General features: G+C 31.5%; 1 protein-coding gene across 1 annotated transcript; it reads right to left on the reverse strand.

The window, feature by feature from the left end:
* Window positions 1–11,889: 11,889 nt before the first annotated feature.
* On the reverse strand, window positions 11,890–15,036 carry LOC113858713 (GATA transcription factor 8-like). The gene is made up of 2 exons (XM_027491449.1): window positions 14,741–15,036; window positions 11,890–13,225 (listed from the first exon to the last, which is right to left on the reverse strand). The coding sequence occupies exons 1-2, from the start codon at window positions 14,945–14,947 to the stop codon at window positions 12,437–12,439; spliced, it is 996 nt and encodes a 331-aa protein (XP_027347250.1). The 5' UTR covers window positions 14,948–15,036; the 3' UTR covers window positions 11,890–12,436.
* Between the last annotated feature and the right edge of the window lie 406 nt (window positions 15,037–15,442).

Here is a 15,442-nt window from a genome sequence, read left to right on the forward strand (position 1 = left end):
TAATGAAGAGGAGGGAAAAAAGCTTAATGAGTGTATCAAACTACTAGAAGTCCCTCCACATTTATTTCTTTTAGGTTCTCAATTAAATGAAGACTTGCAAATTGGTGAGAAAAAGCGGAAACATTTAAAGATAGAGCAAGAGCTGTTATAATCAAAATCATCTCCTAAAGCCAAAGATCAATAGGTGTCAAGCTAATGACGTTAAAATAGTGTTTTGTGAGAGACAACTCACTTCTTTCTCTTTTAATTTTTCTGATTTTTGGTTTTTCATTTTCATTTTTATGCATAATCTGAGTTTCTGGTTGTAAGTAATTGGTTTTGGCAATAAAAGTATCAACATACAAGGGAGTTTCCTGATATATCTTGCTGTAGTTCGCTGGAACTTCCATTATCAGAATTAAAAGTGGTCACATAGAGGCTATACTTGGCAATTTTGAAAAGAGAGTTTTGCTAGAACATTCACTATGAACACTTTGCATGAAAAAGAGAGTTATTTCTTTCTTTACCTCTTGATTCATGTGCTGAATTGTATCATATTTCCTGTATAACTAAACAAAAAAAAAACATAAAAATATGTATATGTTCATAATTATTTGTGTATTCAGTTCCTTTTTCCATTTTGTGATGAATAGTTTAGATTCATTTTTCCATTTTCCTGTTTTTGATTTCTGAGTAAATAAATTGTTTGTGTACTTCATATGATTGCCAAACTTCATTTTTTAAAAAAAATAAGTTTTTACCATTTTGTGCATATGGATTTGTAAAGTGGATTGTGAACATAATTGATTGATATAATCACCTTTATTCCAATGGTAAGAATTTGAGCTTTGTAGAATACATTCTTTCATGTGTGATTAATGATAATTTTGTTGCACCCTCTAGAACTTGCTTTGTTTCTTGATTGAATATGCAATTTTACACTTCTCACATATATGATGGAGGCCTTCTTTGATTATTCCTAGTTAGCCTAAATGAACCTCTCTTTATGCTTGAATGTCCTTGTTCACTCCTTTGAGCTTAATATCCCTTCCTTGATTTTCCCTCATTACAAGCCTTGATGAAAAACCATTATAATCATCCGAAGGAAAAGAGGCATATTGAGTTTATGCAAAGATGAGTTTAAAACTAAGTTTGAGGTGACATCTAGATTTTATTTGCTTGACGACAAGCAAAGTACTAAGTTTGGGGTAGAGAATAGCAAAGCTATCTGAGTTATGGTTTCAAAAGGAAAGAAATCAAAAGCAAAGTTATGTGTTCAAAAGAAAATGTGCAGCAAAGTATTGCAAAAAAAAAGAAAATTAATGAAAGGAATGAAAAGAAAATAGTGAATGAAAGCAAGAAAAGAATAATTAGAATTTCACTGCATTAATGAACATTGTTTTTTATTTGAAATAGTTATATTTGCCGAATAAATAAAAGCATGATTGAGCAAAATGTTTCTTTTCTTTTTGGAATTACCTACACTGTTTCCCATTTTGTTCAACACTTACCTGAATAAAGTCTTCTTGATGTGTGATTGAATGTATTATGCATATGAGATTAAGAATACGGGCAATCATATGGTAGAGTGAAGTAAAGTTGATGATCTTGAGGGTAAACACTCACCTTAAATACTTATGAGTGAGAAGGAAACATTTTCTTGTGAGTGATGATGATATCTTTCATTGATGTTTCAGTATGTCTACATTTAGTATAAAAAGATATAAATAAAAAAATATAATCACATGTTATATCAAATGCAATACTTAAAACTATCATAATTATTACAATGAAATATTATCATAATCATCACTACTATCTTTACTACTATGTTGGGGTGATAACCGTGGATGAGAGCTAGATGCAGAAAATCCTAAATATTGCATTAAAGCCGCAAATTACTTTTTAGTGTCACTTAACTCTTTTCTCATTTCTCTAGTTTTGCTCAATTCTATTTTTATCTCTAATTTCTCTTGCTCTTGCCTTTGTAGTGACTCATTTAGAGCTTGAACTTGACTTCTAATTGCATTAACATACTCTAAATTTGTTGGTTGACTTGAAGATGTAACTAAAGTCTTGCTTATAGATCCAAGACTAACGATTTTTCCTTTCTTTTTTATACCAACCAAGTCTACTTATATATCAATATCAGGTGGCATGCCTATCAAATTTTCACTGCCACCGCCATTATCCCCTCCTAAAGATGAAAGTCGAGAAGATAATTCAAGCTTCCTTTATTCAAAATTTTCTTGCATGAAATTAGAATGAAAATAAATAAATTTAAGTTAACAAATAACTTTAATGGTCAATAAACACATAATCAATGAGTGCGAACATCATAGTAAAGCATATGTTAAAATAAATTATAGTGACATGAGACTTACATGAACAGGTTTTCCATAAGGACCCACCTAATATGATCCTTTCTTCTATGGGTGCAAAAAAAAAATTCAATCAGTGATGGATTCATCCCCTTTTCTTTCTTCTATAATTGATAAAAAAAATTAGTACTGCTAATTTTATAAATCAAATAAATATAATAGTATAATAACTATACCATTTTCTTCCAGTGCATACGATGAAGGATTGATCCATCGGTGTGAAGAGAAGTATCGGCCATGAACTCATAATTTCTTTTATTTATCTTAGATCTTTCTTAAAACTTGAGGACTCTCAATGTGCCTTTAGTTGTGTCTATATAGGTTCTCCAATCCAACTTGGTTTATCACCTAAATCTTTTGAATTTCTTACATTATTTGAGTCATTTTTTATGAGCCTCTTTTTTCAAAATCACGTCTTACCATATCTTCATATTGAGGCAGCCATGTAAACTTTGACTACAATAATTTTTAAAAAAAAATCATATTGTAGCAATAGCAATTAATCAATGTTGTGAAAATAAATGAAGTTTGATTAAAAATTATATTGTAACAATAATAATAGCTTATTCCTGATCAATGATCAATTTTGGTTCATTTCTTGAGCGGGGTAACTTAGTCCAGTCCCATAGTTAAGTTCCTCCAAGTTAGGCTTTTTTATTGTTTGTATAAGTAGACATCAGAAGAAGGATATTATTTTTTTTTTCATTTTTATATCTTATGGTTGAGTGGGATAGATAATTTGTTGCAATCAGTTTCTTTTCCTTTCTTTCATTATTTAGATTTTAGATAACTAATTCATTTTTCATAATTTATAAATACTTAAGAATTACTCTGGATCCATTGTTCGGAACTATAGTTTTCACATCCCTAAAGGTTGTCTCTAATTATTTTTATTCTAAACTTTTCATTTTAAAAATAAAAATACAAGTTAACACACCAAAATTTGTTGTGAATTATTGCAAGATACCAAGCTCATTATCTACTAAAACCAACCTGATAAACTCAATATGCAACAATTTATCATTTCTTATTATCTAAATATCAAAGTATACTTAAATATAATGGACAATGGACAAGAATGATATGAAATAAATGTAACAAATATAATATTCTATTTTTGTACAATCAAAAGTAGTGAGTTCAACACAATAGATAAACCATTAAGTCCAATATATTTAGGGCCTGTTTATTTAAGCATTAAAATGAAAATAAGAGTGATTCTATGATGGGATAGAACCTTTTAGAGCTTTTATATCATAAATGCAATTTTTAGCTAAAGAGGAAAAGGAAAAGCACTAAAATAGCCTTTTAAAAGGTTTTGAATATTTGAAAAAAATTACATAATTATTGAAAAAAATAAAATGTGTATTTTAATTAAAACTAATTTTCTTAAAAAAAATTAAAACAAATGGGCCAACAAAATATTATTTGCATATTACATAAGATAACATATATTTAAGACAAGTAAATTCACAACTGAAAATAAAATAAACAATAACAAGACTGAATATATGTACCTGATCACTGCGTATATCCAAATTAACAAAATAATGGCTTACATGAACTGGTTTAGTATTAGGTGCATGCACATAAACAAAGAATTTTCCTTCATGACCCTACAGCCAAAAAAGAGGAGATCATATTCTAGGTAAATGCTCACCATAAGATGAACATGAATTAGAAGCACAAATGCTATGATTCTTAAAGGCAATCTAATCTACTCTTTAAGATTCTTAAAAATGGTAAATAAAATAAGAAGAAAAAAGGAAAACAAAAATCATTCTTCTCCATGACACTATGATTGAAAAATAATTCATTTGAAAATGAAGTGATGAATATAAAATCTGAAATTATAGTATAGTTGTTTTCTTATCACCATAGCAAAAGAATCTAATGGAAGACTCAGAAACCCATGGCTTGTATCATTCACTACTTCAAGTTTGTTATCTATTGTTCCTACTGTTATTAATTTTTTCCTATTATTCCTCCTATCTCACCAATCTAATAGACCTCTTACAATGCACATTCTAATAGAAATCTATGCTCTATTCCACTCCTATTCTCTTTTTTCTTTTCCTATCCCTCTGTTTATTTACTATTTTTCTCAATTTCTCCATCCTTTTTTTGGTCCCCCCTCACCTCTGATCTTAACCTTTACATACTTCTCTTTCTTCTCTTTCTACTTTGCAAGGTGAAATAACAAATATAAGACATTATTGAATAGTTAAATTTGGAAGAGATTTTTAACAACATATGCTGACAAAAACACCTCAGAAATTCTTCCACAACCATAGATTTTCAGCAGCATTCAACAACAAATAATAATAATAATAATTCATTCAATATACAAAGACAAAAGTTGAGCTGAAATTATAGAGTAGGGTTTTGGAAACCATAGAATAGAGTTTAAAGGTTTCTAAAAGCTAAAAGCATTACAAGAAAAAGTAAAGCGACGAGAAAGAGGGAGAGACCTGCATTCCAATTCTAGCATAGAGCTGTAAGAAATTGAGGAACTGTGAAACTTTGTGAGAACATTAGGAGGGTGAGCAGGAGGGTGAACGGGAGTGAAAAGGGTGAAGGTAAGAGAAAATTACTCACAATTAGCTTTTAATTAAAAATTAACTTTTAATCTTTTTATAAAAATTGGCTTAATTGTTTTTTTGTTCATATAAATATTGCACATTTTGTAATAAGTTCTTATAAAAATTTTTGTTAGGATTTAGTCCTCGGCGTCAACTCTCTTTTATTAAATACTGTGTTGACTGAAGAGTTAGCTCAGTGCTTCCACGTGACATGTTATGTCATTTAATTATATAATATTTTATTATTTAAAAATAAGTCCTTGAACATATTTTCAATATTTACAAAAATTTATCCTAATACATATGTCTTTTCTTATACATTATCTTCTTGATTAGACTATTTGCTTAAACAAACTATCTTATAGTTATTATACTTTTCTTTGATGTTCTATCCTTATATTAGTTTTCAAATGGTTTGATATTCATTAATTGCTTAGATGATTTGTCTTTGAATTGTTTTATAGATGATAGGAATCTTTTTTATCCATAAAAATTAAACCTTTCCATCTTCAAGAAATTAATTTTAACAATCTCCCTTTTTTTTTAATGATGAAAACATATTTTATTTTTTGATATATATAGTTAACAAATTATTAATATATCAAAGTAAAAAGATAAGTCTTTGAAGAGTATACTAGAGCAAATAGGTTGTTATTATATGAAAACATCATAGTACTTCAAGTTAATTAAATTATTAATGTATCAGAATAGATATTCATATATCCACATTAATTTATAGCATCGTAATATTATAAAAAATAAAGTTAAAAATACATGTAAATGATGCAAATAAGAGTTAAAGACTTGTGGCACAAAACCAAAAATATCAAAGTTTCAGTCCGGATGATATTATATTAAAAATATTTGGACATTATAAGAGATTACAATACAAAGAGTATAATTAATTCCCTTTTGTTATAATTAAAAGTAAATATTGTCCTAAAATTTAAAGACTTTCTCCTAAAACTATGTCACCATTGTCTAATTAAGACAGGAGACTCCAACTTTAGAATTTTAAAAGAGAAGTCTTCAATGATAATCTATTTTTAGCTAACGAGTTGTTATATGTAACATCCTAATTTTTATTTATTGCTTTTATTTTTAAAATGAAAGAATTTCTAGAAAAAGTGAAATAAAAAAAGTGTTTTTAGCTTAAGTAAGAATTTCTAGCTCAAATGAGAATGGATAACGATTGTTCATCTATATTCTTGCTCAAGTAAGAATGGGTGACAAAAATAGGAGCTCTTTTGTAGATTTTCGCTCAAGTAAGAATTTTCTCACTTAAGCAAAAATATCAGCAAATGTGTAGCATAACATCCTTACTAAAATTCCAATAATTTTCTTTAATATTATATAGTATCTTGAAATAAACTTGAAAAAGGTAAGCAAATTCTGAAACTTGGTCAAGGTATAAGTCTCATTCATAATGAAGTAAAAATACATTTTTCATAACTTGAATTTATAATTAGAAATGAAAACTAAGATCTTATGTAAAATATATATTATACATACAATACTATTTACAATAAATTAAATGTTCAACTAAGATTGAGTATAAATTTAAATTTAAATCAATTAATTACTAAATATTCCAAATATAGCTTAATCAATTCTTACAATAAGGTTTATCAATAAATATAAATTCTAAATAAAAATTCAATTAATACTATTACATTTCTCCAAATAAATTTATCCTGACAGAACAATTCTTTTTCTACAATCCCTTGCAAGTATAATCCTAGATTGGATTCGTTTTTGTTAAGATCTTCTTTTACCTGAAAGTGTTTGTAAAGGTGAGCTTCCTTCGCCCATTAAACTCTCATTTTAACAACATAATTTCAATAACACAGAAAATATTTCTAGTACATTAAAGATCATATTAGAATTTATTTATAAAATCATTTTAATCAAATAGGGAACATTCACACACATCATTCATCACTCAATCAAATAGAAATCCATTTTTTTATTCATCAGCATAATCGATTTCTTTCTTTATCCATAGATTATTTAATTTTTCAACTCATGTCACTTTAATCATTTCAATTCAGAATTATTCATCAAATAAGAGTACTTCTAGGTACTCATGGGCTCCCAAATCGCTGCCAACATACTGTTTTTAGTTATGATAGACTTACGCCAGCATGGATAGTCGCTATCTGTCGCCGCACCCAGATACAACGTGTGCTTTATTAGGCATTCATAACGAAGGTATAGTCAGAAGATCAATCAGGAAATGAGCGTGAGGCCTATAAATGCTTTCGTTGTCAATCGTGTATACTTAAGCTATTAGCATTCATCACCCTTATTTCTCCTAAATATCTCAAATCACCTTCGGACTGTATATCCTCAGTGTATCTCTGAACTATCCATGCGGTAACTCAAATGTGGCACATCACAATTATATTATTCCAATACACATGTTACAATTACAGTAATTAATGTATTACAACATATGTGATATAATCTCACCCATTGATGTATTACAACACATATACTATAGTCGCGTCAATCAGTGTCTTTGTGACACATATATTAGTTACTTCCTTTTTTCTCTTTTCTTATACTCTTTCATCAATTCACATAGATCTCATTGATAACTTTCACTATCCATCAAGTTTCCTTCATCTCTTTTACCCTATTCATTTCATTAACTCATATCATAGTACATGAATTCCTACTTCATCTAGTTCACACATATGTAACACAATATCTTTTATCATATAAAGATAGTCAATCCATTTATATCAATGTCACCCAATACTCAACTTCTCAATCAAACATACAATGATAAAACAAGAAAGCACATCATCACAAAACCAATACAAAAACCAAAGGTCGGATACCTTCAGACTCGGACCAGTTGCGCATTTCATAAGTATTATGCCAGATATCACACTCTTTCAGTCTTAACAAAAATTGTCTAACCTGAGGTTTCATCTTTTCCTAGCAAACTTATTATTTTCAATACAAATTCACACCCTAAAATGTTCATTCATAATCATTACTAATAAAGTTGTGGAACTTTTCAAAATGGGTACATATATGTTTTACACATCCATAAATCCATTTCTTTTTATATTATACCTTCAAAATAAATATTTCAAATTTCTTAAGTTGAATATACAGTTAAAACTTTGGGTTTAAGGTTAGTTCCCCTTATCTAGAAATAGATCTTTGAGGATAAGTTCTTCATGAGCTCTAGAGAGAAGCTCCACATCTTGACTGAGAATACTACCTAAAGACTAGAGTTCTTCCTAATATTGCAAGGTAAAATACTATTTTAAAGAGAGAAAACAAAGAAATAGAAATGAAATTCAAGAGCTGAGCTCCAAAGACTTACTTGGTTTCAAGTGAAATATACATTGGAGCTCAGATTCAAGAGAGATCCAAAGTTATTGAAGGCTTTCTCTGGGAAGGGAGAGAAAGAAATCAGAAGGGGAGAAGTGGTTTTGGTGAGAAATGAAATTTCTCAACATTGAATCCCTTAAATACTCTTCAAAGTCGCGTGTTCTCGCTTAAGTGAATGAGCTCTTGCTTGAGCGAGCACATTCTCGCTTGAGCGAGAAAACTAGATAATGATTTTTTTTTTATATATTCTCGCCTGAGCAAAAATGGGTCCAGAGGGCTCCTTGTTTTTCCTGCGACTCCTCGCCTGAGCGAGTTTCATCTCACCCAGGTGAGTTGTTTCTTGCCTGAATGAGACCCTTTCTTGCCTGGGCAAGAAGATAGTTGGGGTGATTTGATCTTCTCTTGCTTGAGCGAGAATGTTCCAAAAAGCCCAATTCCAAAAATATCTGTCTCGCTTGTGTGAGAAACTCTGCACCGAACTTCCTATTTTTTTTTTCAAAAACAAAGGAATAAAAATGAGGGTGTTAGATGTAGCAGATTTTGTCTGGTTTTCTTGTTCAAGCGAGAATGGCCTTACTCTAATAAAAGTCCTAAAGAAAAAGGGGTATATAAGTAACTTCAATGTTTTGAAACTTAGATTATAAGTGTCAAGACCCTTTTTTATAAGGGACCGAGAATATTATTTCTACACCGCTTACTTATTTAAGATAGATAAATAATAAAAAATATAAGTATAAAATTCATTTTTTATTCAAAATAAATAAAGTTCATTACAACAAATATCCAACAGAACAACATAATATTACATTTAGTTTATAATACTCAAAATACACAAAAATTATACTACATAACTCCCTCTATATGAGGTCTCAAAATATAAGGAAAAAAACTTTAATATAAAATTACTCGACTCTAGCCTTCTAACACTTCTCCACTAGTCCTTCAGCCTGTGAAGTAGATGCAATATATGTTACATCTGCTCAGGTACCACGGTATGATCATCGTAATACACACGCACACAACACATAGACAAAAATGCAAAGGTGAGCTTACAAAATAAAAAAAATCACACACACACACACACACACACACACACACACACACATATATATATATATATATATATATATATATATATATATTACTCATAGCAATAATCTCATGTATCTCAGCCCATCTAATGCACAATATGAAAACGGCTCCAACTGATATTCAGCTTAAGTAATCCACAAGAAACTGAGTCAGTCTGGAAGCGACCCATTCTGGTGGTGTCTGGATCCAGACAGCACAACACAACACAGTTCAGCATGCTCTATCCTTACACATTACCCACCTAAACGTGTAACTCGACTCTATAATGAAGTAAGACATATATTTCAGTATGATGCAACATAGGAAACATCATATTCTCAACAACTCAGCTAAAATAATTCAAAATTTTTCAGTCAAATCTCAGCATTTTAAATCAATTAACAGCAGATACAGTATTTTAAATCAAAAAGTTCCATAATTTTTATCTTGACTGAGTTAGTTTGCTATATTTGAAACAATACAATAAAAGCTGAAAGAGATTTTGCATAATGATATATACCGTTAAGAATTTAATTAAATACATTCTACCCTGTCATTTTATCATCAATTGCCACATCAGTAAAAATCATTGACGCTTTAATTTTAAAGTTATATCTATTGTGCATTCAAATTGGTTGATAGTATAAAAGTTTTTATACCAACAATACATCTTAACATTAAACTTATACTATAAAATATATCTTAATTTTACGATTTAGCAACTCATAATCTTAAGATTTATACATGTTCTTAACATATTGGATTGACTCAATTTTATCCCACATATTAGGTCTTCATCAGGTTGAGTTTGAGTTTAAATAATTAACCCCTATTAAAGTTTTGAGGTGGATAGAGACAAAAATAAATATATTTTAACCCGTCCTATGAGCACTCCTTCACCATTTACCATCACTGTGCAATGTTTTGTGTAGAAAAAATAACCATAAAAAAAAAGGTTTTGCTGTTTTAACTTTTACGGGAAGGAGCATGTACTTTAGGATTGCTGAAAAAATTTCCGTGAAAAGCTATTAAAAACCTGTTTGTGTACCATTAGAACACAATTTGGAGTTTTGGGAAGTTCTCCTGAGAAAAATTGTCTTGGGTTCAAATTGTATCACCGTTTGCTTATAGATCTAAACACAAACAAACACTAAATGAATAATTATGCATGCATTTTCTTTTCAAAAAGAAGAACGAGATACTTGTATTCTTCTCTACGTACCCTCTTTCGATAAATGGCTAGAAAATATTACATTAATTGGAATAGTAATGTTAGACAAAAGAGGTTGGTGACGAATTGACCCAAGACTTGCATAGACGTAATAATAAGAGGGCCGGTTCAGAAGCCCTAAACATGTTACTAATTGGAGTACACAAAAATACAAAAGATGTTGGAGAGAGGAGAGGTATTAATCCTTTTGAAGTCTTTATCAAAGTAGTTATGATAGGCATAACTTAAAACTTGGGAGATGGTTTGACATTTTTTAAAGAAATTTTGCCATCAGCCAGAAGTTCAAGTAGCTGAAATGATTGGTGCAATCGATTGAATTTAACAGCAAAGTATCATTTAATTTATTGTCGGTTGTAAAGTTGAGTGAGATCATGACATGTTGCCAAATCCTCAGAACGAGTCTCTCAAAGTCATAATTAGATTAATATAGGAGCATTAACCTTACCTTTCAAGGCATGAATGCGTTCAATCAATTATAATCATTTCTTCTCCCACTGCTTCGCTTTCTTTTCCTTTCTCTTTTCTTGGTGGGTTTTGTAGGTTTGCACTGAGGCAGGTAATTTACATAATGTAAGATAACTACCAATTAATTTTTGTTGTTGCTTATTCTGGCCTACAGATTTTTCCTTTTCCTTTTTCTATTTCGGCATTATGATTAACCTCAAATCCATGTACTCATTAGAAAAAAGATTTTACAAAACTTGCAAACCTTTTATCATAATGAGTATATCCTTAAAATTCATCCCTAAAATTATAGTTAAAATGTCAAATTTTCATCCCAATTCTTAAAAATTACAAATATCAATCATATTATTCCTCCTTTTCAAGAATTAAAGTGTCTAGTTTTATTAAGTGATATAGCTGATATTTGATATTGTTGAGTCATGGTGAAATTTTTATATCGTCAAAGACTAGATACCCTTCTAAAAATTGTCAAGCAATTCCTTTGTGGAACAATTGAACACAGGAAACCGATTGATACAGCTGCAGGTGCTGGCACCAAACTTGCCAATATTGCAAATATTGGCCTAAGTACGGCTTTGGAAATGTACAGCAACTTTGGCGGCAAACCAATATTGCTCCAGAGCAATTTTGCAATATTGACAACCTTGGAAGAATCTAAGAATAGATAAAGATATTGTCCTAAATACTAATACCTGCAAACTGTATCAGCTATTGCTCAAAAACTTAACTGGCATATAGGCATTGCAGTGTCCAGACATTAGGAGAGGAAATGGGCAAGACAAAACAATAAATAAAGCAAATTCCAAAAGTTCCTTTCCTCACTTAACTCAAAATTTTCCACAAATAAACTGCAAAAAGAATTGGGGCAGAGAGGGTAATTTAGAAACATAAATAAAAAATGATAAAAAATAAGAAAAGTAAACATCCATGCCTCCTGAGTACTGCTACACTTACCAGACCTAAAAGGCTAACACTCTACCCCCCCTACTTGACTTGCATATATCTCTATCCCTTGTTCTTCAGTTCTCCATACAATCCTCATCTAAATATAACTAACTACAATATGATCATATTCTATTTCTCCTATTCCCCCCATTTGAGCCCTGTACAAAAATCCAATGAAAAATAAGAAATAACACAAGACTAAGATTTTAAACTGCAGTTGCCTTGCAATTATCAAAATTGTGGACAAATATGGCTGATGCAGTCTGCAGTCACAATTGCAATCACAATGTGGTTGCAGAAAAACCTCTAAAATCTTAATATTGCGGTTGATGACCGAAATTGAAAACCTTGCCTAGGACACGACTGTAGAGAGAGGACAAAGAAAGGGAACCAGAGAAATCTCCAACTAGGACCATTCCTCTCTCCCCTCCTCAAATGTATTCCACGGTAAGGCTGCTGTTAGCGTTTGGAATAAGTTCCGGTGTATCAGCATCGGCATCGGCAGCAAAGGCAGCATTGTTGCCGGTCTTAGTTCTCATTTCAAGGACCTTCTTATGGGAATTGGAGTGCATGGCAGCGCAAAATGTTGGACTCGCCGCAGGACGGTATTCAGGGAATAGCCTGCCTGACTTGTAACGCACGCCACATGCATTGCAGAGTGTTTTTGGCCCCATTGGCCCTGCCCTCCACTGCGGCGTCTTGGTTATCTCACAGTGCAAACACTTCCTAACTGCTTGGGAATGCAGGTTCTGGTCTCCACCTGATGGAAACGACACTTCGGTTTTCTTTTTCTTCTTATGCTCTGCAGAAGCCTGCTTTGGAATCTTGATCACAGGATGAGACTCTGCGAAATTCTCAGAATCCGAAGAGGCCTTAGAAGTGGCGGAATTAAGGTGCGTGTTCTCGCCAACAGAGGAAGCAGGGGAGATGAGGTGCATCACAGGATGAGGGTTGAATGTTGCAGGGCGTGGACGCTTGCTCCGTGCACGTCCGCATGGCACTGGGATGTAAATCTCCGGGCTGCGAGGTGCACCCTTCTCGCCGGAGCAGAAACTGCTGCTTTCGAGGACGGAGACAGGGCTTGATGTCTGGAATTGAGCATTGGCTGTGTCTTCCTTGGTGCTGCACGGTGCCTCCACTCTGTTCATCGTGAGGTTCCCATCTGAGAATGAGTCCTCAACGAAATTGGACAGCCATTCCAACTGCACAATGTCTTCATACTGAAAATACCCACACATTGAACCAACATGGTTAGCTTTTGAATTCATATATTTGAATACACTCTTCAAGCTAAAAATTTAAAAAAAATTCAATTTTTAATGTATTTTTAATGCTATTTGGCTTTTCGGATATTTTAGGAGGTAATTAAAAAACTTCTGTGAAGGTTATTTGGCTTTATTTGATCACATAAACAGTTATTGAAATTTATTTTATTATAAAATGTATTAAAATAAATTCTTATAATAACTTTTATTGAAATTTAACAGTTTAATTAAATGATCTGAAGGGTTTAATAACACCCTCGACTTTCTCTGTCTCTCTATCTCCTCATTCTGTACTCAACCCAGTGGCTCAATAAATACTAATTATGAACCGACAGAGAATTCAAACAAAACCCAACCCCATTGGTAATATTGCAGCTCTTGAAATCGACTAAATAACAAACTTATTCATAGTACATACATATATATATATATTAATTACATTGAATGTCTTAAAAATACTTATTAAAAATTTATTATAAGAATTATTAATTAGATTATTTACATACCCAAGTTCGTCGTGAAGCATGAATTGCTACTACCTAGAGTGACGACTACTTTTGTCAATGTTCATTATGGCGTCACATGCTAAGTCACGTGACATTCAATAATGATGATCATCATAATTTAGGCAGCGCAACCCCACCGATGAAATGGAGGACATCACCCTTGTTTGTCACCGACACAGTCAGGTGTCTTGCGAAATGACTAATTTGCCCCTTTTTATAATTTTTGAAAATTTCTATTAACCCGCAAAGCAATGTCCCAAATAATAATTTAAATTTAGATTTGTCAGGGTCAAATACCAAAAATGCTCCTGTCTACTAAGAATATCACGCCTGTTGTAAGTTATGACGGTGGAAACTAAATATAAAAAGGAATTTAAAATGGAAAATGTTATATAAATATTAAATAATTTTTTATCTTTTAGTTTCAAAAATTATTTTTAAAATATATAAAAATAAAACAAAACGGTCAAAGAAATCAATCAATGAAAATAATAATAAAAACTCTGCTAACGTAACTATGCATTAATGACATTTAATACTACACATTTTCATTAATATTTTTTATTTGTAGTTCTACAGAACTGATAATAAAAAGTAAATGACAAATGAAAATAATTATATGCATTAATTATTTGATTAAATCAAATGGAACTGTTTGAAAACTGGATGGCCCTGGGCTGGAATATTTGAAAATTTGTAACGCCAAATTCCATTTTAATAATATTATTAAAAAATAAAATTGGACTGAAAAGAAAGAACAAAGTTGAACTGAAGACATCAACTTAACAAAGAGCCAGTAGAACCGATATTTTCATGCAACCAATTCCGCAAACTAGAAAAAAAGACACCATGGGCGTTGATATAATCACTTAGAGCTTCACGGAATTCACGTGAAGGCCAAAGAAAAAAACAACCTTGCGTGTACACGTGGACAAATGAGACGTTACAGTGTTCGGTAACTTACCGGAACGGCGAGCTCCGCCGAGAGGTCCGGCACGGTGTTGACGGGAAAAACCGAGTCGGAGTCGCTGGACCAGAAGTTCGCCGGAGGAGGGACCGGCGCGGCGGAGGAGGTGGAGGCGTCGGCGGTGGTGACGGGGTCTTCGGTGGGGAATTCGAGGAGGTCGTCGATGTGGTCAAAGAAGTCGTCTATGATGTTTGGCCCGACCATTGTTTTCCTGAGAAAATGGAAAGGGAAATTGAGGAGTGAGTGAGAAAATGGAAGAGAAAATAGAAGGAGAAGAAGCTTTATATTTTGGTTGGTTTGAATAAATATGAATGGTATCGAAATGTGTTATAAGTAGCAGCAACCATGCCAGGGACCCACCAAAGAAGCAGGGTGTCCACCGTGAAGGTGAAATGCATGTTAGCATTTGTCAATAAAGTTCTTTGCTTTTTTTATATTTTGTAATTTTTTTATAATAACTCATTTAAAAATTATACCCATAATATATGTTAATTAATTTATTATATAAAAAAATTTACATTAATAATACATAGAAATTAAACCCAGAAAAAGCTAATATAGTAGAATGGGTTTTCTTAGTTCTAGTATTTTTATTTGTTTTCCTGTTCTTTATTAAATGAAATCCTAAATTAAAGTTCATGCCATGTGGGCTTTCTAAAATTTTAGAAATTAATTTAGCTTTTTCAGGTATTGAAAAGA

The sequence above is a fragment of the Abrus precatorius genome, unplaced genomic scaffold (assembly GCF_003935025.1).
Source record: "Abrus precatorius isolate BTA unplaced genomic scaffold, Abrus_2018 Scaffold2, whole genome shotgun sequence".
Classification (NCBI taxonomy): Eukaryota; Viridiplantae; Streptophyta; class Magnoliopsida; order Fabales; family Fabaceae; genus Abrus; species Abrus precatorius.